General features: G+C 31.8%; 1 protein-coding gene across 1 annotated transcript in view; it reads right to left on the bottom strand.

Annotated features, from left to right (window-relative positions):
• Positions 1-7,447: 7,447 nt before the first annotated feature.
• LOC127725946 (uncharacterized) overlaps positions 7,448-27,022 on the bottom strand; it is an 84,206-nt gene continuing 64,631 nt past the window's right edge. The window contains exons 18-28 of the mRNA XM_052233250.1: positions 26,776-26,889; positions 25,530-25,663; positions 21,502-21,565; positions 20,810-20,926; positions 19,332-19,411; positions 17,979-18,112; positions 16,166-16,251; positions 14,372-14,463; positions 11,121-11,262; positions 9,400-9,516; positions 7,448-7,531 (exon numbers count right to left, since the gene is read on the bottom strand). Of these exons, the coding sequence (XP_052089210.1) occupies positions 7,448-7,531; positions 9,400-9,516; positions 11,121-11,262; positions 14,372-14,463; positions 16,166-16,251; positions 17,979-18,112; positions 19,332-19,411; positions 20,810-20,926; positions 21,502-21,565; positions 25,530-25,663; positions 26,776-26,889 (1,164 nt within the window). The remainder of the gene's footprint in view (positions 7,532-9,399; positions 9,517-11,120; positions 11,263-14,371; positions 14,464-16,165; positions 16,252-17,978; positions 18,113-19,331; positions 19,412-20,809; positions 20,927-21,501; positions 21,566-25,529; positions 25,664-26,775; positions 26,890-27,022) is intronic.

Genomic DNA, 27,022 nt, shown 5'->3' with positions numbered 1-27,022 from the left:
CTTTTGACCATCCACAAGAACTTGCGGTCATCCGATGTTCAGTACTTAACTATCTTACTGTCTGTCGATACATTTATTTTTGGCATTGCACAAGTCATGTCTTTTTTGACTGTCTATGATGTTAAAATACTGAATCCCTGGGATGTGTTTTAGTTGATTTTAGTCTCTGATGCATGATTTTTTGTTATTAATTGTTTTGGCATTTAACTAGCTGTCAGTAACTGCGAGTACTCTCAAATCGTACTTTCTTGTTTATTTGACCTGATACTAATTGTAATGCTTTTTTTGTTATTTAATGTTATTCAGGGTTATATCTGGTCTATATACCAGCTTTGATAAGTGTTTGGTATTACTATAAATTTTCACTTCGTACTATGTACATCAAAATTATTTATTTTGTAAAAATATTTCCTTTCTCTATTGGAACTGTACACGTATACCTAACAACAAAATTATTTTCAATTACCTGTGTTTAAAGTTATTGCAAATGGCTGATATTTTTGTTCGAGCATATTGTTTTTCTTAATTTGTTTAACATTTCATACCGATATAACATGTTACTTTTATTATTCTTCCCTTAGTTTATTTATTTTGTATTTACATTGTATCATAGGTCAAATTTATTTGTTCAGTGTATGTTCACTGGTGTTAATATGTCCTTTGATTGAGTTTAGCTATTTCAGTTGATATTTTATAGTGTGTCTTTCTATGTTGTGATGTTACACTATTGTTTCAGAAAAAGGGTGAAGGTTTGGTACCATTAAAACGTTTAAACCTGCTGCATTTGTTTGCACCTGTCCTAAGTCAGGAATCTGATGTTCAGTAGTTGTCGTTTGTTGATGTGGTTCATAAGTGTTTCTCGTTTCTCGTTTTTTATATAGATTCGACCGTTGGTTTTCCGGTTTGAATGGTTTTACACTAGTAATTTTTAGGGCCCTTTATAGCTTACTGTTCGGTGTGAGCCAAGGCTCCGTGTTGAAGACCGTACTTTGACCTATAATGGTTTACTTTTTTAAATTTTGACTTGGATGGAGAGTTGTCTCATTGGCACTCATACCACATCTTCTTATATCTGTTTGATTTAATTTGCATTTACTGTCTAAAAGAAATGCAAGTACAAAATAACGGTGTTTTCGGGCCTAATGTATCCTGGTATGGTGACCGTCTTCCTGCAGACTGTTACCTTGTGATCTAGCACATCAAAAATCTGGCTTAATGTGTTGGTCAAGTACAAAGCCAGGTACATATTTGTATCACATTTACATGTTCTCAGGAATATGCATTTAATTTGCCACTGCACTTAAAACAGCCATCCAATATCATCATTCCTGTTTTAAGTGAAAATTGTGTTGTTTCTCAATCTCTAGTTTTGGGAACCATTGTTGGTCTTATTGCCATTTAGTTGTTGGTCCTTTGGATTTGTGGTTTTTCATCCCATTGAAATTCTTCTTACCTATAAAAGTCAGGGTAGATTCGTCCCCTTGAAAGTTGGGGGGCATATTGTTTTACCCCTGTCCATCCGTCCTTCTGTCCGTCCCATTATGCCATATGGGTATATAGCTATTCCAAATAACTCCTCCTACAGTTTGGATGCTAGGAAGTTTTCACTTTGCTGGCTGTTTGTACATATATTGAAGGTGTGCATGTGGTCAGGGTTTTGTTTTTTATTGATATTTGCTCTTTTGGGAGATAGTTGAACTTTGTCATTTTTGGAGTATACTCTTGCATAAGAGGTGCATAGGGTTTCTTGATACATGTAACTCCTCCTACAGTGAACCATAGACCTATGTGCTCCCATGCTCAACTTTGTGTTTTGAAAAATAACACTTTGTATCTACAAGGGCATCATCTGTGTCTTCAAGACATAATAATATCTCAAAGAAAGTCCTACATTGACAGTTACTTCAGAGTGGAGTGCTAGGCATCACTTTGTCTAGTCTTACCTATAATAGGCAGGGTAGAAAATATTCTAAAGGTTACTGCCACAGGTCTGTTTTTGTCTCGCCTGCGATGAAAGTTGAGGAAAGCGAGACATAGGGATTGCTTTTCTGGCCATGATGATGTCAACAATTGTCAACTTTTCTGCTAAAGTTAGTTTGATAGGAACTACTTGTAATAGATTAATGATATTTTCTATGAACTTATCAGTGGCGGATCCAAAGGGGGGGGGGGGGGGGCCGCTCCAGCTATGCTTCAGTGATTCCCTATATAATCAACCAAATTTTTCCAACGAAAGGGGGGCCCAGGCCCCCCTGGATCCACCTATAAAGTTGTACTTCTATCAGTGCATATCAGTTTGATGACTAATTTGAGACCCTGCCCCCTAGGTCATGGTCCAGTGACTTTGAATTAATTAGCAATTTTCAATGTTAAATTTTCTCTTTAAGTTAGTTTGATAGGAACTACTTGTGATAGATCAATGATATTTTGTATGAAGTTGCATTACTATCAGTACATATTAGTTTGTCACCTATTTTGAGGCCCTGCTCCCTAGATCATATCCCAGTGACTGAATTAATTAGCAATTTTCAATGTTAAGTTTTCTGCTTAATTTAGTTTGATAGGAACTACTTATGTTATGTTAATTTATGAATTATATTTTCTATAAAGTTACATTACTGTCCATAAATCTCAGTTTGTTGACCCGTTTGAGGCCCTGCCCACTAGTTCATAGTACAACGACTTTGAATTAATTAGCAATGTTGCTGTCCATCTGATTGCCTTTTCTAATTCTGCATTTTATGCAGACAGGTGAAACATATCTTTGTGTCAACAGTTTATTAAGGATAATATTTGATAAATGAATTCCAAATGAAATGTAGATGATCAGAAGGTTCTTCATCTTTTTTTATTTAAAATTCCTGTGCTTAATTAGCCTTCCTCAACAGGCACTTTGTAGAAAGATTTAAAATTTATATAAATTAATTGCATGGCAACAACATATTTGCAAATTTTGCTTGACATCTCTACATTACCAAATACAGATTTACTGATACCAAAGTAATAGTTTTTTGGTCAGTTTGCATATTTTCCTATGTACAATTATATTTTTTAATGTCAATGCAAGATGAACATTTTGTATCGATTCCACATTTGGCAATGTTTGGTGTTCAGTTTGTTTGGCCTTAACTGATAAAGACTATGTGTGGATGTCAGAGTTAGATAATCCTGTTGTTGGATAATGAAGGTAAAAAAGTTTGCCAAAATATAATTTAATGTCATAACTTTACATCTGCTGAAGAAACAGGTTATATCTGATTAAAACATATTTGTGGTTGCAGATACTGCCACTTTCCATAAATGGTTGCAAATACTGCCACTTTCCATAAATGGTTGCAAATACTGCCATTTTCCATAAATGTAATCTTTTTGAGGCAGATTTTGATCTGTTGTAGTCATCCAACAAAATTCCATCATTCTCTCCGCTATAGCCTTGGTGAATTTTGTAGATATGTTCAATTATCCCCTCAACGTCAGACTGCTTGTTCTGTCTTTTAACATCCTCCCCATGTTAGCCTTGCCACATGGTCGGTCTTCCTCTTGGTAGGTTTTATAAATCCAAGGAACTGTAACTCTGATACAGCTCTTATAAATCGAGCTCTGGTGACAAAGGTTAAGGAAGTATTTAAAATAATTTAAAGCCTGGTATATAAGAAATTCACTATAAAAAACATCTGAGAAACTATTAACTGTTACCTTAATTTGGCTTTTTGTCATTTTAAAAGTATATATACTGGAATTATACAACAAATTATTGTTTGTTGTTAAATTCTGTTTTAACCAGAAAATAATCTTTTAATTAAAGGTATATGGCTCTATCATATTCATTGTGAAAAAAAAATTCCTCTTGCCACCCCTCTTTTTCCATCTGAAAAATCTGAACAACAATTATCTATTTTGGTGTGGCCTTACTGTCAATTTTTTGGTAAATTGGAGAAAAAATTCTAAAATGTATCCAATGCACTGCTTCAGTTTTTTTTAACAATTCCTCAAACACAAAGGTTTAAAGGTTGAAATTCCAAATACAAACAATTGCACCAAAATTTAAAAGTTCAAAAATAGTAATTTTGTGTAAAATCAATCAGATTAAGATCAGATCTTTTCAAGTTGAGGTGGAGCCTGTAATTCAGTGGAAGAATGTTTTGGTCAGTACATAACATCAAAATGATATTGGGAAATCATGCTTTGAAAATCAAATTCCAGTGTATTCTTTCAAAAATAACTTGCACTTTACCAAACAATTTTTTCTATCATCAGTAATCAAAAATACAGAAATTTTTGTAGGGAAAAATTTGATTTGATAGTTACAAGTATAGTGAGAATAACCCCTTCATGGAGGTTTTCTTAAACTGTAACAGGGACTTATCAAGTCATACTTTAGTCTGCTAAAACATGGTTTGTTTACTAAGTGGACATGGTTTTGCACTTGTTTACAGTAACCATGACTACTCTTAGATCGGAAATGTGTGTGTTCTGTCTTTTTGTGTGCTTAGTGCTGATCTAATGAATCGAGACTTTTCCCAACTTACGGTAACTTTCTAGTTTGTTCTTATGTTGTGCTGTTACACACTGTCACTAGTTCGCCGGAGGGTTGAGGACTCACAAATTTGTTTTTTACCCGACCATTTTCTTCCTGTGTCTGTCCCAAGTCAAGAGCCTGTTTTTTACCCCACCATTTTCTTCATGTGTCTGTCCCAAGTCAAGAGCCTGTTTTTTACCCGACCATTTTCTTCCTGTGTCTGTCCCAAGTCAAGAGCCTATTTTTTACCCGACCATTTTCTTCCTGTGTCTGTCCCAAGTCAAGAGCCTTTTTTTAACCGACCATTTTCTTCCTGTGTCTGTCCCAAGTCAAGAGCCTGTTTTTTACCCGACCATTTTCTTCCTGTGTCTTTCCCAAGTCAAAAGCCTGTTTTTTACCCGACCATTTTCTTCCTGTGTCTGTCCCAAGTCAAGAGCCTGTTTTTTACCCAACCATTTCCTTCCTGCGTCTGTCCCAAGTCAAGAGCCTGTTTTTTACCCGACCATTTTCTTCCTGTGTCTGTCCCAAGTCAAGAAGAGCCTGTTTTTTACCCGACCATTTTCTTCCTGTGTCTGTCCCAAATCAAGAGCCTGTTTTTTTGTTGTTGTTGGTTTCAGTCTGCTTTGTTTTTTCCCATAAATCAGGCGGTTGATTTTCTCTTTTGAATTATTTCAAAATGTGTTATGCTGATGCCTTTTATAGCTTACTATACAGTAAAAGTTTAACTCTTTGTTGAAGACTGTTCAGTGAGGGTAGGAATGCCCTTTACTGTCAGGCGTCAAATGGCCATTTTCGGCTACCGTTAGCGTCAAATTGGTTAAAATTTTATCGTGATTCGTCAGAGGTCTCAAATAATTAACCGTTACTGTTATTTTAGGAAAGAATTTAACGGGAGTCATTAAAAATCAGCCATTTATTTACCGTCATAAAGAAAATGTTCATTTTATCGTCATGCACAAAAAATTACCGTTAAGGGATCATAGATTTATTCTTACGAGGAAGCTCCGAGCATGCTCGGAGCTTTTTAAGTAGGCTCTTCTCAGCAGTTTATGTGACAATAATTATGATGATCCATTAAGATGTCAATCAAATCTATAGCACTTTTATAATAAGGAAAGTAGAGCATTATAGAGGAAGCTCCATTAACACCTGTGTAAACATCTGGTCTATTCAAACAAATCTTGTATTAATTTTACAAAACTATAAAATAGATGAGAAATTCTTCAATATTACTGTACAATGCTTGGTATCAAGTCTTCACAGAAAGAAAATGATTTTAAAACATTTTCTTAATAATTATCCTTTCTTTCAATTCACATGATACAAAAAAAAACACTCAAATTTTATATTTAAAATATAAATATATTTTAAATTTATACTATATAAAATGAAATATAAAAGTCATCAAAGACACAAACTATGGTTATTGATTTGTAACCATACTACCAAAACATAGTACATTCAGTTTCATGCGAAAAGGGTTGGTCTTTTTTTATATTCCATTTAATTTGACAGTTGTTTGAAATTTACCCTCCATTTCATTGCAGAAAAGTTTTTTTGAGTCGTAAACATGTATCTTGGGTGTTTCAAAGCAATAAAAATATACCATATTCTACAGGGAAAAAAGGGGGAGAGAATTTGATTGGTTAACTTCTGGTGATGTTTACTTTTTATATGCACTGAAAAGTTATGCTATATTTTCACTGTAGTACAGGACAGGATAAAACTTTATTTATGTCAAGTATTTCTTTATTTAAAACATAGATAAATTCTGCACATTTTTTTTTTAAATATAACAATCATGACATTTAAACAAAGACTTATAGGGGGAAAATAATTTTACTCATGCCAAGTATTTCTTTATTTAAAACAAAGCTAAATCTGCACAATAAAAAAAAAAAGCCAAGTAAAGAGAGACGTACTAGAGGGAAAACAATGGTGGTATTACCCCCTCAAACCAGGCTTCCACTAATGAATTACAACTTTTCTTAAAGTAGCCATAATTTTCTATAAAAGAACTTAGTTTGCTATTTAAAAAAACATATTACCATTGTTTAGTTAGGGGCATTACTTAAACACGTAATTTTCAAAATTACCTATACAAGTTATGTTGAAAACGAGGCTGTTTCAAATATTACTTCTATTTCATGAATAAGTAACTTCTGTTAATATTATTTTTATAGGTGTCCATTCATACAGGTTTTACTAGCTTTAACAAATTTTCACAGACATCTGGTTATTTTCCCCATGAAATATACTGGTAAAACGTTAGTCATTTAAATATTTTCTTATTGTATTTAATAATTATTCCTTTTTTTATAATAAAAAAATTCTCAAATCTTATAATATTTAAATGACTTTTACTTTTGGTGGAGACTTGAGATTTCTTTCCAATATTAGCATTACACAGCACTGTTGAAGAATTTCTAATCTATTTTATAGTTTTGTAAAATTTCATTCAAAATGTATTTAAATAGACCAGATGTTTACACAGGTGTTAATGGAGCTTCCTCTATAATGCTCTACTTTCCTTATCATAGAAGTGGTCTTAATGGATGATGATAATTATTGTCACATTAACTGCTGAGAAGAGCCTACTTAAAAAGCTCCGAGCATCCTCCCAGCATGCTCGGAGCTTGCTCGTAAGAATAAATCTATGATCCTTAACATCATGTGGCCATATTTTTTACGGTTATTCGTCATGAAGGTACCCCTATTATGACCCTCTTCAGTGTCTTGTATCTGTTAACATCCTTTTCTATACCATGTCAAAACCATACCATACCATACCTAACATCAAAATATCTATCAGCCACACAAAAAGCCCAAAGGACATAAATACTAAAATATGATAAAGTATTGACACAGTTCCTAATTTTGGACAGGCACATTATCATGTGACAGTTTAAACCACTTTGTTGATTTACACTAAGGATACTGTAATACTTTATCCACTGCCTTCTTCTTTCCTTCATCTTCCTCCTCTCCTGTTGTTACAACAGTCACAAAAGCCTGTCATGATACAATAATATACAAACAGCTGATTAAGCACAATATTTGTTGATGTTAAAGCTAAGGATAATAAAGTTTGAGATATATGCTAAATAACTTCTAGTTATAAAAAAAGCCAAATAATAGAATGTATATGAAATAAGTATCACATATGAAAGTTCTTTGGGTATGCGTATGTCATGTTGAAGTGCAGTATAATTTCACTATTTTTAGTTGGAACCAGACATGGGACAATCAATAATTTGATTTAAATATACACTGTCATCTCTGTTTCTTGTCCGTTTTTAAATCTAATTAGATATTTCAGTTTTACACTGGAAACTCTACACAAAAATTTATGACAAAGGAACAAATTTTCGTTCCTATTGTTACTTTTCCTATTTTGGATGGTGATGTTCCTTTGATACTATGTTACAGTGTTTATAAATCACAACTCGTTGGCTATGCCCCTGTGTGTAGTGATGTTTTGGATTTCAATGAACGTCATCTATGTATTGCTGGTAAATTGCTAAGTCAAGGATATTGTTACCACAAATTACTTAAACTTTTACTAAATTCTTCCATAGATACAATGATTTGGTTTGGAAGTTGGCTGTACCTGTAGATGAATCATTACAAATGGGATAGCACATCCTAATTTTACGATGATGTTGTTTACGAAGTCCGTAAATTTAGATACAATCTTTGTAAACTTATTGATCCTTTAAATAAACTTATTCTAAAAGGTTACCAGTTCAACACTGTAATTAGATCTTTGAATATTGTTTTTATTGGTATAAATATTGTTATTAGTAAATTTAAACCATACTTAATATATTTGTTATTTACATATACACATTCACAGTTCTACAATCTGTCAATACCTATATTTTGGCATTGCACAAGGTAACGTTTTTCTCTGACTATTAATGACGTCTTTACACTAAATCCATTGTAAGTTGGATGTGTATGTACTGATTGAAATTTTAGTCTTAGATACTTGATTTATTTATTAATTGTTATTGGCCTTGAACTAGCTGTTCATAACTACGAGTACTCTCAGATCTGTAATTAAGTGTCTTTTTTGTTGTGAGGGATGTCATTACTGGTCTGTGTTTTGTTGTTTTTCTGCTTTGTTTCGATCTGATGAGTTCAGCCCTTTTCAACTGATTTTTATAGTTTATTCTTATGTTGTACTGCCACTGTCCCATGTTAGGGGGAGGGTTTGGTTCCAACAAATATGTTTAACCCAACCACATTCTGTTTGTGCCTGTCCCAATGTCAGGAGCCTGTAATTCAGTGGTTATCGTTTGTTCCTGTAAATCATATTTGTTTTTCATTCATTGTTTTGTACATAAATCAGTCTGTTAATTTTTCTAGTTTGAGCTGTTTTACTTTTGTCATTTCAGGGCCTTTTATAGCTTACCATGAGGTATGGATTTTGCTCATTGTTGAAGGCTGTACAGTGACTTATAGTTGTTAACTTCTATGTCATTTGGTCTCTGGTGAAGAGTTTGTGTGTTTAATTATTTGTAATACATTAAATAAAACAAAAGAATTGTATCCAAGTGAGTGCGTGGAAATGCATGTTGATTTTATTCAATGTAAGGAAAATTAAAGAGCTTTTTGTGTTTTAGGCCTCATTAAGACACTGAGATGAAGGACATCAATACAAAAACTGTTCCTTTGCTTTAGTCAAGTATGTACAGATTGCTGTCATAAATTACTACACTATATATCTTCTTTCTATATCACAACCATGATATAGGATATTTTGGTTATTAAAAAAAAACAAACAAAACATGAGACAAATTATGCTCATTGTAATAACAAAATGCATAAAAAGTATGGTCTCAACTATTATATGGTTTCCCTGATATTACACTTACCTGTAGCCAATCAAACAGGTTAATCAGCTGTGTACATTCCAGATGTAATTTATATACTATGCAGAGGTCTGGCATTGTAGAACTTATAATACCAGGCTCCATGTCACAACATTTACACTGAAATATCACAATACAATAGCCACTGGACGTTAAGCAACCAACAATCAATCAATCACAATACAATACAAGTTTGATGTAAAGCATGCTCTTGCTGTTCTTCCATTACTACCGTAATACAGTTCAGATTTTAAAAACTGTTATTCAAATTATTTTTCAGCTGATAATATTACAATAGTGACATTTATATGTATACTTTTAAAAACATCAATTGAAAGGTTGATGTTTACCCCACAACTCCATATATTCATTTCTGTTGAATTCTGCTACATATTTCATTATTTCTTTAAAGCTTGGATCTTTACTGCATAAGCCATGGACAAGTAAAAGATGAAATAAATTTGTACGGGGTTCTGCAGAACCCTGCGTCTCGTCTGCGATTGCTGAGGTCAGTGTAAAAGTGTAATGTTGACTTAAAAAGTGAGTCCACTTATCAGCAAAATACAAAATTGAAGACTTTTTCTTTATCATGTCAAAAAATTTTATTCCCAGACTGTCTGTAAATATTAATTGTTAAAAAGTAAGTCCATCTATCAGAAAAATACTAAAAATGAAAAAAATATATTTTCAAAAGTTTGCTTCAGACATTATCTCTTAATCATAAAAAAGCTTCTGCCAAAGTTTCATAAAATTCTATGAAGGCTTTAACCCCAGACTGTATCTACTTGTTTTTGTTGTTAACTGTAAAAAAAAATAAGTCCATATCAGTAAAATACGGAAAATGGAAATAAAAGTTTTCAAAATTTTGCTGTGGATACTGTCTTTTCATCATAAACAACATGAACAAGCTTCTGTCTTAAATTCAAAAGGTTTGATAAAGTTATTGATGTCTAAATAACCACAGACTGAACCTAAATATGACGCCGCTGACGGAATCTAGGATCTCGGTCTCGCTTTCACAACAAAATGTTGCAGGCTCAACATATAGATGTTTTCTGGGTTGCTGTCTTGTTAACCAACATTTTCTTTATCCAAAAAGGTCAAGAGTATTATTTGCCTGAAAGTTAAAGGGAACTGCAAGTGTCCACATGGTGTTGATGTCTAGGACACAGGTACCCTGCTGGTCTAAGCCTATATTATTTCACCAAAAGTATCATCCTTTCTCACAAGCTTATTAAGTTGATCCATATGACAAGCAAGTTAATATGATCCTAATTACATGGGAGGGGGGGTCGGAGGGGTCCTGATCCTGAAATCCCGTGCTCAAAAACATGAAATCCTTAGGTCCCGAATTTAAAGAAATTTAAATCCCGACATCCCCAATTTCAAAAAAAGAATTCCCGGATCCCGAAATCCCAAGCTTAAAAACACCCGATCCTGGAGTCCTGATAAAGGTCCGACCCCCCCTCTTGCATGCTTGAAAGTTGTTGGTGTATGTATAAACTTGTTTAAAGGAAGAACATCTTTGCATCTTAATTCATATTTCATAATGCAAGTTGTAAGATTATCTGAATTTGAATAAAGATGTACATACATAGAGAGTCAGAATCCGTGTAAAGGTCTATCCCTCTGACCTAGTTTTCATGCTCAATGTCTTAACCATTTTTACCATTAACATTCTGCACTGCAGATCAAAAAGAAAAAACATAAGAAAGCATGTTTACCTGAAGATAATGATGAGGAGTAGCCAATGCTGTTTGTACTGCTGATCTGGGTGAAGAGTTCAATTGTCTCTTGACGTCTGCTGCAGAATCATAGTAAAACACTTCATGTAATGGGAAAGATTTAGGACAAGACATATATTTCCTGGAAAAGTAAAAAAATTAATGTAATGGGAAGAAGAAATATTTCCTGAAATAATAAAGCACTTCATATAAGGGGAAAGATTTAAGACACGACAGATATTTCCTGAAATAATAAAATGCTTCATGTAAGGGAAAGATTTAGGACACAACAGATATATCTAGAAATAATCAATATTATTGTAATGGGAAAGATTTAGGACAAGACAGATATTTCCTTGAAAAATAAAACACTTCATGTAAAGGGTAAGATTTATAAAGATATTTCCTGAAAAATAAAACACTTCATGTAATGGGAGAGATTTAGGACAACACTGATATTTCCTGGAAAAATAAAACACTTCATGTATAGGAAAAGATATAGGACAAGACAGTTCTTGGAAAAATAAAACACTTTAATAATGTAATAGAAATGATTTAGGACAAGACAGATATTTCCTTGAAAAATAAAACACTTCATGTATGGGAAAAGATTTAGGACAAAACAGTTATTTCCTAGAAAAGTAAATGTAAAGGGAAATATTTAGGACAAGACAGATATTTCCTGGAAAATAAAACACTTCAAGTAAAGGGTAAGATTTATAAAGATATTTCCTGAAAAATAAAACACTTCATGTAATGGGAGAGATTTAGGACAAGACTGATATTTCCTGGAAAAATAAAACACTTCATGTATAGGCAAAGATATAGGACAAGACAGTTCTTGGAAAAATAAAACACTTTAATAATGTAATAGAAATGATTTAGGACAAGACAGATATTTCCTGGAAAAATAAAACACTTCATCTAATGGGAAAGATTTAGGACGAGACACATTTTTCCTGGAAAAATAAAACACTTCATGTAATGGGAAAGATTTAGGACGAGACACATTTTTCCTGGAAAAATAAAACACTTCATGTAATGGGAAAGATTTAGGACGAGACACATAAATCCTGGAAAAATATAACACTTCATGTAATGGGAAAGGTTTAGGACAAGACAAATATTTCCTGGAAAAGTAAAAAAAATAATGTAATGGGAAGAAGACATATTTCCTGAAATAATAAAGCACTTCATATAAGGGGAAAGATTTAAGACACGACAGATATTTCCTGAAATAATAAAATGCTTCATGTAAGGGAAAGATTTAGGACACAACAGATATATCTAGAAATAATCAATATTATTGTAATGGGAAAGATTTAGGACAAGACAGATATTTCCTTGAAAAATAAAACACTTCATGTAAAGGGTAAGATTTATAAAGATATTTCCTGAAAAATAAAACACTTCATGTAATGCGAGAGATTTAGGACAACACTGATATTTCCTGGAAAAATAAAACACTTCATGTATAGGAAAAGATATAGGACAAGACAGTTCTTGGAAAAATAAAACACTTTAATAATGTAATAGAAATGATTTAGGACAAGACAGATATTTCCTTGAAAAATAAAACACTTCATGTATGGGAAAAGATTTAGGACAAAACAGTTATTTCCTAGAAAAGTAAATGTAAAGGGAAATATTTAGGACAAGACAGATATTTCCTGGAAAATAAAACACTTCAAGTAAAGGGTAAGATTTATAAAGATATTTCCTGAAAAATAAAACACTTCATGTAATGGGAGAGATTTAGGACAAGACTGATATTTCCTGGAAAAATAAAACACTTCATGTATAGGCAAAGATATAGGACAAGACAGTTCTTGGAAAAATAAAACACTTTAATAATGTAATAGAAATGATTTAGGACAAGACAGATATTTCCTGGAAAAATAAAACACTTCATCTAATGGGAAAGATTTAGGACGAGACACATTTTTCCTGGAAAAATAAAACACTTCATGTAATGGGAAAGATTTAGGACGAGACACATTTTTCCTGGAAAAATAAAACACTTCATGTAATGGGAAAGATTTAGGACGAGACACATAAATCCTGGAAAAATATAACACTTCATGTAATGGGAAAGGTTTAGGACAAGACAAATATTTCCTTGAAAAATAAAACACTTCATGTAAAGGGAAAGATTTAGGACAAGATATTGCCTGGAAAAATGACACTTCATGTAATGGGAAAGATTTAGGACAAGATATTTCCTGGAAACATAAAACACTTCATGTAAAGGGAAAGATTTAGGACAAGATATTTCCTGGAAAAATAACACTTCATGTAATGGGGAAAGATTTAGGACAAGACATTTCCTGGAAACATAAAACACTTCATGTAAAGGGAAAGATTTAGGACAAGATATTTCCTGGAAACATAAAACACTTCATGTAAAGGGAAAGATTTAGGACAAGATATCTCCTGGAAAAATAACACTTCATATAATGGGAAAAATTTAGGACAAGATATTTCCTGGAAACATAAAACACTTCATGTAAAGGGAAAGATTTAGGACAAGATATTTCCTGGAAAAATAACACTTCATGTAATGGGGAAAGATTTAGGACAAGACATTTCCTGGAAACATAAAACACTTCATGTAAAGGGAAAGATTTAGGACAAGATATTTCCTGGAAACATAAAACACTTCATGTAAAGGGAAAGATTTAGGACAAGATATCTCCTGGAAAAATAACACTTCATATAATGGGAAAGATTTAGGACAAGATATTTCCGGGAAACATAAAACACTTCATGTAAAGGAAAAGATGTAGGTCAAGATATTTCCTAGAAAAATAAAACACTTAGTATAAGATGAATATTCATTTGCACAGGTACATGAATAAAACATTTATTGACAGTCTTCTAATTTTTATCAATGTAAAATAAGAAATAACAAGCTACTATTTAATTCTCATTTCACTACATTTTCTAGATGAGTGATGGCCATAGTTTAAAATTACTTGTTAACATTTCTATACTGGTGTTTCTTTTTTATTTCTGTGAATTATGAAAAATCTTTGACTCCTTTTTTTTTTTTTTTTTAATTATGCACATAACAAAACCTGGTAAAGTATGCGTTTCTATAGGAATTGAAATTCATAATTTAGTAAGCCTAGAAATCCACTTACATTGGTATGCCAAATATAACAGACTTTTACAATACCAAACTTTATTTAATAAATTAGTGATATCTTTTTATTAAAATTTTCAAAGGACATTATCATATAATAACAAACCTGAATACATTGTCATAATAATCTACAATTTCCAATCGAAGCTTTTCATAGGGTGATAACTTCTTACTTTTTTTCCCAGCCTCCATCAATTTCTGTAAAGAATTATTTAAAAGAAAAGGATTAATTCCAAGTGCATCTCCTATCCTGTGTTAGTGTAATTTGCTTTAAAAATCTTACTACCAGTATACATGTATATTTTAGATTCAATATGTTGGCAATAAGATGTCAAATGGCCAATTCTAAGATATAGAATCTACGTTAAACTGTATGGCAAGTACTATGCAAACTTGTATCATAATTTCTTTTATTTTCACACATGACTTTTAACTTGCAAACACAGTAAAACATACAAGAAATCTAAGCTCCAAAAGTATTGATTACTTAAGAGAGAGAGAGAATGCAATATTGAATTGGCTATTAAACGTAAAAAATAATTCATCACTTATCCATTAATAGTTAAATTGTTAAATAATAACAATGATGATGGTGTTAAGAGATGATATATGAAGGATATTAATCTCCCAGGGGTAACCCTTATGATTTATGACCAAAGTGGTCACTGCCATTAAGTTCAATAATTAAACATCCATCATTCTTTTGAAATAAAATTCAGCACTAATGGACAAAAAATGTGATTGCTGGTCATGTTTTAGGGAGAAGTTGTTTGTAAAAAGCATTTTCAGACAAATAAATAGTAACTGATAAAATTAAAATTGTCGTCCAAGGGTGAATTTAATTCAGGAACTACTGTATTTACTTGTTTAGGATTTCTACCTTTCTGAGGTTATGTAAATCTGTTTTCTCTAAATGTAATGTTGATTCCAAGGGGATTATATAATTCAGGTACTACTGTATTTACTTGTTTATGATTTCTACCTTTCTGAGGTTATGTAAATCTGTTTTCTCTAAATGTAATGTTGATTCCAAGGGGATTATATAATTCAGGTACTACTGTATTTACTTGTTTATGATTTCTACCTTTCTGAGGTTATGTAAATCTGTTTTCTCTAAATGTAATGTTGATTCCAAGGGGATTATATAATTCAGGTACTACTGTATTTACTTGTTTATGATTTCTACCTTTCTGAGGTTATGTAAATCTGTTTTCTCTAAATGTAATGTTGATTCCAAGGGGATTATATAATTCAGATACTACTGTATTTACTTGTTTATGATTTCTACCTTTCTGAGGTTATGTAAATCTGTTTTCTCTAAATGTAATGTTGATTCCAAGGGGATTATATAATTCAGGTACTACTGTATTTACTTGTTTCTGATTTCTACCTTTCTGAGGTTATGTAAATCTGTTTTCTCTAAATGTAATGTTGATTCCAAGGGGATTATATAATTCAGGTACTACTGTATTTACTTGTTTCTGATTTCTACCTTTCTGAGGTTATGTAAATCTGTTTTCTCTAAATGTAATGTTGATTCCAAGGGGATTATATAATTCAGGAACTACTGTATTTACTTGTTTAGGATTTCTACCTTTCTGAGGTTATGTAAATCTGTTTTCTCTAAATGTAATGTTGATTCCAAGGGGATTATATAATTCAGGTACTACTGTATTTACTTGTTTATGATTTCTACCTTTCTGAGGTTATGTAAATCTGTTTTCTCTAAATGTAATGTTGATTCCAAGGGGATTATATAATTCAGGTACTACTGTATTTACTTGTTTATGATTTCTACCTTTCTGAGGTTATGTAAATCTGTTTTCTCTAAATGTAATGTTGATTCCAAGGGGATTATATAATTCAGGTACTACTGTATTTACTTGTTTATGATTTCTACCTTTCTGAGGTTATGTAAATCTGTTTTCTCTAAATGTAATGTTGATTCTTCTTGGCTGTCATTTTCTTCTTCCTCCTCTGGTATTTCTTGTAAAAGAAAGAAAACATCTCTTGCCTATACCAATATACTTTAAAACGGAACATGATATCAGAAACATTTTCCTTTAAATGCTTATTATTTTCCTACTTCTACTAGCAAAACAGTTATTTCGTAACAAAATTGTATTCACATTCAATCATTTATTTTCTGTAAAACTGACAATATTAAAATGTCTATATCATGAGTGCCAGATACCCCTGTAGTCAGTAATCATTAAACAGTTGTTAAAATGTCTATATCATGAGTGCCAGATACCCCTGTCGTCAGTAATCATTAAACAGTTGTTAAAATGGCTATATCATGAGTGCCAGATACCCCTGTCGTCAGTAATCATGAAACAGTTATTAAAATGTCTATATCATGAGTGCCAGATACCCCTGTCGTCAGTAATCATTAAACAGTTATTAAAATGGCTATATCATGAGTGCCAGATACCCCTGTCGTCAGTAATCATGAAACAGTTGTTAAAATGGCTATATCATGAGGGCCAGATACCCCTGTCGTCAGTAATCATGAAACAGTTGTTAAAATGGCTATATCATGAGTGCCAGATACCCCTGTCGTCAGTAATCATGAAACAGTTGTTAAAATGGCTATATCATGAGGGCCAGATACCCCTGTCGTCAGTAATCATGAAACAGTTGTTAAAATGGCTATATCATGAGTGCTAGATACCCCTGTCGTCAGTAATCATTAAACAGTTGTTAAAATGGCTATATCATGAGGGCCAGATACCCCTGTCGTCAGTAATCATTAAACAGTTGTTAAAATGGCTATATCATGAGTGCCAGATACCCCTGTCGTCAGTTATCATTAAACAGTTGTTAAAATGGCTAGATCATGAGTGCCAGATACCCCTGTCGTCAGTAATCATTAAACAGTTGTTAAAATGGCTAGATCATGAGGGCCAGATACCCCTGTCGTCAGTAATCATTAAACAGTTGTTAAAATGGCTAGATCATGAGGGCCAGATACCCCTGTCGTCAGTAATCATTAAACAGTTGTTAAAATGGCTAGATCATGAGTGCCAGATACCCCTGTCGTCAGTAATCATTAAACAGTTGTTAAAATGGCTATATCATGAGTGCCAGATACCCCTGTTGTCAGTAATCATTAAACAGTTGCATGTAAAGGTTAAAAATTAGTCAAAGTCTCAAATGGGCTGGTTGTAATATTTGTGACTTATCAATGTAGAATGTTTACAATGTAGTTGCAATTACATGAAAGGGGAGAAGAATTTTTCTTAAATATCTCTTTCATAAATTTTCCTGAAAAATGACGAAGATCCCAAGTCTGCAAAAATGAGAAAAAAATTCCTCAAACAATTTCATAATAACAGGTGCACAACTTAAACATATGTGCAATTTTCCTGTGAAGTTTTAGGGATCTGGGTTAAAACTGTAGCAGGAATTTATCACACAAATTAGGTACCCACTTTCCCTTCCAGCCCCAAATCCACCCGTCTGACTGACATCACAATACTATAAGCTGGTCAAAAATGATACCGAACTGTCAAAAGAAGAAGATCCCACAACTCTCTGATAAAATAAAATAGTGAAAACTGTTACTTTAAGCACTAATTCAAACAAGCCAATAAGTCTGAAAGCAATCTTGAGTAAGCATATGTCATTATTGCCCATAAATATAACAACTGCAATAAATTCTTAAAAATTAAAATTCTAGAAATGGTCAGACCCCAACCCCATTCACATACCATGCAATGTGTCAAATCTCTGTAGAAACCTTTCCAGATCTTGAGGTATATCCTGTAGGTCGTCATGTAAATCTTGTCCAAGCTCCTGTATACTGGCCTTCATCAACTCTGTTAGTTCATCTTTTGACATCATTCTGTGGTATAAATACTCCCAACTTAACTGTTTTCATAATTTAATGGTTTTTACATACTGTGGATACCAATTTTCGAGGATTTCGTAAGTAAAGGTGAACCACTAATTTAAATGTTTAACAAATTACAAATTTTCCGTAAGGTAGTATGCAGACTTCGGCAAAATCACGAAATTAAATGTCCATGAAAATACATGTTTTCATCAATCCACGAAAATTGGTACCCACGAAAATAAATGAATCCAAAGAAAGTAAAAAATATTTCACAATAAATTTACAATTGACTTTATAAGAATTGAATGCTTCTTTTTGTAATTTTATTGGGGTGTAAAATCAAAGCACATTTTGCATTAAGTGAGGAAGTGCTTCATCCTAAAAATGTGTGCACCATCAATGCTTTCACAACCCTATAAAATTACAGAAAGAATTCTTAGAATATTTATGCTTAATCATAAAATTACAAGGCTTGTCAAGTTTTTTGTTTATTTTCCTTTGCATTGTTGTGACATTATCATGGGAAGCATGAGCAGTTATGAATGTTGAATTTTATTGAGAAATAAAATCTAATTATGGAAGGCCTCTGGATTATTATCTGCCAATCAAAAGTACATATTCTGAAGAAACATTCATGTAAAGTAATTATATGGATTTAAAGTGAAACGAATATTTTACAAATTAAATTCACATGAAATTCTCGTTGATGTCATACAATTTGATATCAAGTCAACTTTAAATGACAGGAAATTTTTTATATCATATAAGTATTTAAAAAAAAAGTTTTTGGACTTATGAATGCAAATAAATAATAATTTAATATCTATATTCAGTAGTAACTGCAGTATGGCAATTTTTAACAGATACAATTTTTAAAAGGCTGATATAGGTTGCTCAGGGGCACTGTATGCTTATAAATTATTTCAAACCTTGGTAATGGTATAAACAATTTAAATATTATCTGTGTATAATATGACTAAAGACCATCAAAGCAGGAACTTTCTTTGTTCAATACAAAACTTGGAAATTGTAATCATACATTTTGTCATGTCAGAACATTTTATAGCTGACTGTAAGGTATGGGTTTTGCTCATTTTTGAAGGCGGTACAGCGACCTATAGATGCTTAATCCGGGTCATTTGGACTCTGTTGAATAGTTGTCTCATTAGAAAACATACTACATCTCCTTATTTTATATGTATATAGAGTTTACAGTTAGGTCACTTACTTTAACAGTTCTATAGCATCTTTGTACTGCTCAGTTTCACATATAAAACTACCAAGGGTCATAGAATATACTTCTCTCAACTGAAAACAGGTCAGATATATTTTTTCACATATACATGAATCTGTCAGTCAAGGTAATGTCATAAAAATTAACATAATATTTTTAGCAGCTTGTAATATTCCTATATAATGTGCTATTACTGTATGTCCTTTCATCTTTGAAAAGTTGTTGACTGAAAATATCTGCATTTTAAAAACTGATAAGAGCAAGATGTGTACCCTTCTTTAAATTTGTGCCTTTCCTATTTATTTGTAATGTACCACACAACACAAAATTTACTGCAAACATTTTCATTTTACAGTTTTATGCATGTGAATTTTGTTATTTCTGTTGAAAATAGCAGTAAATCTTAACTTTATTAAAAACTAAAGGCTCTCAAGAGCCTGTGTCGCTCACCTGTATCTACTGTGTTTTTGGAAATCATGTAAAATAAAGTTAAAATCATAATAAATAGTATTAGATATCCTAATAATGATTGAGGCCAAGTTTGGTTTAATTTGGCCCAGTAGTTAAATCAAAAGCAGCTCATCCTTTTTTAATCTTACAATAGATACTGAAGACCCCTTATCATTATTTAAATTAGTTTTCAAGTTGTGACCATTTGAAATTGTTTTTTTTTACAATTTTCCCTTAGACTTCTATAGTAAACTCCTGTGTTCTATTTATAGCCATGGCGGCCATGTAGGTTGGATGACAGGGTCATTGGATACATTTTTCAATCAAGATACCCTATTGAAAATTGTGGCTAAGTTTAACTCTTTTTGGCCCAGTAGATTAAGTGGAGAAGATTTTTGTAAAAGATTACAAACATTTACGAAAAATTGACTATAAAGTGCAATAACTCCTTAATAGGTCAATTGACAATTTTGGTCATATTGACTTATTTGTAGATCGTACTTTGCTGAACATTCTTGCTGTTTACAGTTTATCTCTATCTATAATAATATTCAAGATAATAACCAAAAACTGCAAAATTTCCTTAAAATTACCAATTCAGGGGCAGCAACCCAACAACGAGTTGTCTGATTTGTCTGAAAATTTCAGGGCAGATAGATCTAAACCTGATGAACATTTTTATCCTGTCAGATTTGCTCTAAATGCTTTAGTTTCAGATATATAAGCCAAAAACTGCATTTTACCCCTATGTTCTATTTTTAGCCATGTCGGCCATGTTGGTTGGCAGGTGGGGTCATCGGACACATTTTTTAAACTTGATACCCTTATGATGATTGTGACCAAGTTTGGTTAAATTTGGCCCAGTAGTTTCAGAGGAGAAGATTTTTGTAAAAGTTAACGGATGACGATGGACGCCAAGTGATGAGAAAAGCTCACTTGGCCTTTTAGGCCAGGTGAGCTAAAAAATACACAAATGTTTTTTTTTTTTATTTCAAAAATAATTAAATTCACATAAGCCATACCTGTTTACCCAATGGATGCTTTGGAAGTTTACTGACCAAACAATGAAGACATCGTAACACAGGGAAAAACAACTCATGATATTTGTTAATCTGAGTCATAAATTTCTCAATGACGTTCTGAAAAATAAACAAAGAACTAAAAACCTGAAACGCTAAAGAAGTAATTAAAGTGGTTATAACAACATCATTTTTAAAGAAATTAATTCCTCTATCCCTTTCCAATGAAAAAAAACCAAAGTACTAAGTAAATAAAACACAAAAAAAATAAAATTACAGAATTGGTAGAACAATATATAAATGTTTCATCGATATGGTTATAATTATAAATTAACTGTTTACAAAACTTGTGTTTTCAAAATACTAAAATATTTCTACCCCAGGACTTGGTTACCTTAGCTGTATTTGGCCAAACCTTTAGGGTCCTCAATGCTCTTCAACTATGTACTTTATTTAGCCTTTAAACTTTTTCTATTCGAGTGTCACTGATGAGTCTTTTGTAGATGAAACATATAAAATTTTAAGCCTGGTATCTATGATGAGTTTTTTTAAACATACATATAAATCTTTTAAAAGATTTGTCAACCAGATCTTGTGGACAAAACAATTATTGACTATCAAGATCTCATAATAAAACATTTCCATACAATTTTATCTTTGAGCCATTGAGAGGCAGTACTATTAAGTTTAATAACCTTTGTATATTCATCATTTTCCAGTAGATCTATCTGTTGTTTTGGCTGACTGCTTTCAACATACCTGAAATATAGATAAAGATAGGTATAAACAAAACCTATACAGTGGATTCTTCCTAATTGCATTGCCTTCTAATAAAATGTCAGAGAAATTATGCCACTTATATAGATCAGTGAGCAGCTAATCGTCGGACCTGTCAGACCTAGGGGGCAGAAATTTAGAGGGTCGGGCAAATGACGTCTTTGTGTCAGACCCAATGACCGGCAAATATTTTTACTGTTTGGGGCCTTCAAAATTAAAATTTCTGTTGGTCCTGGTTACCTTGGCTTCACAATCAATTATGTAGTTGAAAAGCATTGAAAACCAAAAGTTCTATTGACACATTTATTGCCGGTAATAGGTAAATGTGCTGATGTAAACAGATTTCGATCTTCTCTGCGTTTATCCAATTGGTGTAAGTCATCTGAGCATAATTATTGTCGTATTTCTCTGGGTTTATCTTTACACATAGCAATGAATGAAAACGAAAGTAAATTTCAGGTAACAATTTTGAAGCATTTTTTCTGCTTCTTTTAGATAACTGAGGGATAATTCTGATGATGGCAAGACTCGGCAAGTGTTATCAGGACGCATGGTTCCTGCAATGGCGCGTCCAGGGCGGGAAAATGTGCCTTAAAGAGAACATTGTTAGTACGGCAAACACGGGTTTCGTATCCATATGACAAATAAGTGGTGCATGAATTAAAACAGTTGGAACAATAGATGGCCAAATCAGTTATGTAGATTGAAAAGCATTGAAAACCAAAAGTTCTATTAAGGGAAAACTAATGACCAGATTTATGTTAATTAAATTAAACAAAAACAAGTATCATTTTAGTTTTTTTTTTCATTTTAGTTAATGTGTGAACACACATATTTGTTTTAATGTAAAGGTAGCTTGCCACTGTCTATTTTTTTATCTAAATGTTCTTATGCCAAACAATAAGACAACCAACCATAAAGTCTTATTGGTAAGTGTTAGTACAACATTCTCATTTATTTATTTGATGTTGCAGGATAATTTAAATTAAATGTGGTCTCAGTCATGAAACCACCCCATGGTCATATCCTTATTTAACCTGGTCGTTCTAGTCAAGTTTAAGGCGTATCTTAATCCAACTAGTTATTATTTTTCAAAATAAGAGGGTTTGCAAACAGTTGATAGGACTGGAAAAACTGTCTTACATGCAGGACCCAATGTCTGACAGGAAAAAAAGATTATTTGCATTTCTAATAGATTATAGGTCGTCCCACTGTCTGTATTACTCTGCTCAGCTCTTAATAAAATTGCATATCATGGCTTTGTGACGTCAAATACATTGACCCAGCCTAAATAACTTTGACCTGGACATATCAGCGACGTCATAACGTATGAACGGAGGTTGATAAGTTTGACACAAACTTATCAAGTCATCTTCTGGTTTGCTGGTGAAACAAAGAAAACACTTGTTTGTATCATGCAAATTACAAAAATACAACCAGATAAATCGACTTTTTCAATATCACACCTGTATCAACCTGAGGCACCAATATAATCCCAAGAGCTCTGCTAGACAATGCTAGAGGGATTATATTAGTTGAGGGTTCATAAGGTGTGTGATATTGAAAAAGCCATATCATATACAATTTATTACATACCTCAAGTTACTGTTTTTCAATTGACTTGACATACCGGTTAATACAAATAATGGGTTTGATAAAAACCTGTGCAAACCATGACTTATGTTGATATGACAGATGACTGATACAGTTTACATGTATTTACTACGAAGTATATAATAAACAGGTATACTAAACTAACAGAAAAGCAGGTCTTGGTTTGTCTATATCAAAAATATCTTGTTGCCACAAAAGATTACTATAAAATTATCAATTAAACAAACATGGGAAATAACTCTAGAATTAAAATACCTTGTTAATAACTATTTAATAGCTGAAATAAATTACCAAACTGAGTTATGAATTAAATAGGTATCATTGTGTTTAACAATATGGATTTTGTCACCTCATAAAGGACGGTATCATTCTAACAGATTCTATATCATTGTGTTTAACAATATGGATTTTGATTCTATATCATGGTGTTTAACAATATGGACTTTGATTCTATATCATTGTGTTTAACAATATGGATTTCGATTCTATATCATGGTGTTTAACAATATGGACTTTGATTCTATATCATAGTGTTTAACAATATGGACTTTGATTCTGTATCATGGTGTTTAACAATATGGATTTTGTCACCTCATAAAGGATGGTGTCATTCTAACAGATTCTATATCATGGTGTTTAACAATATGGACTTTGATTCTATATCATGGTGTTTAACAATATGGACTTTGATTCTATATCATTGTGTTTAACAATATGGATTTTGATTCTATATCATTGTGTTTAACAATATGGATTTTGATTCTATATCATTGTGTTTAACAATATGGATTTTGATTCTATATCATGGTGTTTTACAATATGGATTTTGATTCTGTATCATGGTGTTTAACAATATGGACTTTGATTCTATATCATGGTGTTTAACAATATGGATTTTGATTCTATATCATTGTGTTTAACAATATGGATTTTGATTCTATATCATGGTGTTTAACAATATGGATTTTAATTCTATATCATTGTGTTTAACAATATGGACTTTGATTCTATATCATGGTGTTTAACAATATGGATTTTAATTCTATATCATGGTGTTTAACAATATGGATTTTGATTCTATATCATTGTGTTTAACAATATGGATTTTGATTCTATATCATGGTGTTTAACAATATGGATTTTGATTCTATATCATTGTGTTTAATAATATGGACTTTGATTCTATATCATTGTGTTTAACAATATGGATTTTCATTCTATATCATGGTGTTTAACAATATGGACTTTGATTCTATATCATGGTGTTTAACAATATGGATTTTGATTCTATATCATTGTGTTTAACAATATGGATTTTGATTCTATATCATTGTGTTTAACAATATGGACTTTGATTCTATATCATTGTGTTTAACAATATGGACTTTGATTCTATATCATGGTGTTTAACAATATAGACTTTGATTCTATATCATGGTGTTTAACAATATGGACTTTGATTCTATATCTTTGTGTTTAACAATATGGATTTTGATTCTATATCATGGTGTTTAACAATATGGACTTTGATTCTATATCATTGTGTTTAACAATATGGATTTTGATTCTATATCATAGTGTTTAACAATATGGATTTTGATTCTATATCATGGTGTTTAACAATATGGACTTTGATTCTATTTCATGGTGTTTAACAATATGGATTTTGTCACCTCATAAAGGATGGTGTCATTCTAACCGATTCTATATCATTGTGTTTAACAATATGGACTTTGATTCTGTATCATGGTGTTTAACAATATGGATTTTGTCACCTCATAAAGGATGGTGTCATTCTAACAGATTCGATATCATGGTGTTTAACAATATAGACTTTGATTCTATATCATTGTGTTTAACAATATGGATTTTGATTCTATATCATTGTGTTTAACAATATGGACTTTGATTCTATATCATTGTGTTTAACAATATGGATTTTGATTCTATATCATGGTGTTTAACAATATGGACTTTGATTCTATATCATGGTGTTTAACAATATGGACTTTGATTCTATATCATTGTGTTTAACAATATGGATTTTGATTCTATATCATGGTGTTTAACAATATGGACTTTGATTCTATATCATTGTGTTTAACAATATGGATTTTGATTCTATATCATGGTGTTTAACAATATGGATTTTGATTCTATATCATGGTGTTTAACAATATGGACTTTGATTCTGTATCATGGTGTTTAACAATATGGATTTTGATTCTATATCATAGTGTTTAACAATATGGATTTTGATTCTATATCATGGTGTTTAACAAGATGGACTTTGATTCTATTTCATGGTGTTTAACAATATGGATTTTGTCACCTCATAAAGGATGGTGTCATTCTAACAGATTCGATATCATGGTGTTTAAGGTCCTTGATTGTCTGGTGTAAGTCTTCATGATGACATAATATACGACTGCAGGGGAACGAGAAGAAATGGTCCAGAATACAGAACTGAAATAAAATATAATATAATATTACATTTGTATTCTTGATGTGCTGATACAGAAGTCTTATTAGATGAAGATTGTTCTAATGACACACTATATAAAAGTACAGAAATGAGAAAATATTTTAAAAGCAGGACTATTCAAGAACAAGTAGGGACAATTATTAGGCCCCTGAAATCACAAAAATACTAAACTTATCCAAGCCTTTCAACATTTAGCTAATTTTATTGTTAAATTAACAGGTTTATAAAATCTTGTCACTATGATGATATAAGCAGGTTGAAATGGATGTATTTGCCCTTATATGGTCATTCTATGTATAGTTTTTGGTCTATCGAAATGTATATTAGCAACAGCTTTACCCATAGATACTTTACACTAACATCTTTGTAAAATACTTTTTATAGCAAAACATCTTTTAGGGTAAAGCTGTTGCTCTTATCAAAATGTGACAGACTAGTATATAAATATATACAAGTCTAAATTGAAAACAACGTTCAAACCTATGATTGCGTTGGATAAAAACCGCAATTTCTATACGTGTGCATGCAAAACAAATTTCTTGGTAGAGGGGTCTAAATACAGCACAAACAACATTTTCCAAAAGACCAAAAAAGTGAAAAAGTATATTTTAACAAAACATATATATATATATATAGATTCTACCACTGCATCAAGTCATATCGTATTGCACAAGATTTGATGGTGGAATCTGTTTCTCTAATTATTTGCAGACTAACTCAATCTTTCTTTTCGAATGATCTGCAAAAAGAAGTGTTCTTTCTATGTGATGTCATCAGGCATGGTCTTAAATTCAGAGGAAAGCAAGAAAATTTGACTTCATAATCTAATTTTGACCAATGAAGAACTGAGATCAAACCACACATTAAATAAAAATAATCAGCAGGTCAGGAAAAGAATAAATCTTGTAAGAATTAGAGAAATTGAAATAATCAACACGTCAGGAAAATGATAAAATGATAAATTGGCTAGGAATTAGAGAAATAAAGATATCCTATTGGAATACCTTTCATGAAGTTTAGAACTGAAAGGACATGATACAAAAATAGATATAATCTATCTGTACAAGTACAATTGGAATATCTTGGACTTTACCTGTAATCCTTTGATGAAGTTTAGAACAGAGAAATCATGGTACAGAAATATATCTAATAACAACTGGAACACCTTTGATCCAAGCTTAAATGGAAACTTGGATGTCATTATTATCTGTAAATAGAAGGAGAAAGAAATTAAGACATTAAACCATAGTAAAAGTATTCATAAACTTTCCTCTTTAAAACATAAATTGCAAAACATTTAATACCAGAGATTATATAAACAAAAGTGCACATGCTGAAAT

The sequence above is a fragment of the Mytilus californianus genome, unplaced genomic scaffold (genome assembly GCF_021869535.1).
Source record: "Mytilus californianus isolate M0D057914Y unplaced genomic scaffold, xbMytCali1.0.p SCAF_15, whole genome shotgun sequence".
NCBI lineage: Eukaryota > Metazoa > Mollusca > Bivalvia > Mytilida > Mytilidae > Mytilus > Mytilus californianus.
This window is presented reverse-complemented; position numbering and strand designations above follow the sequence as displayed.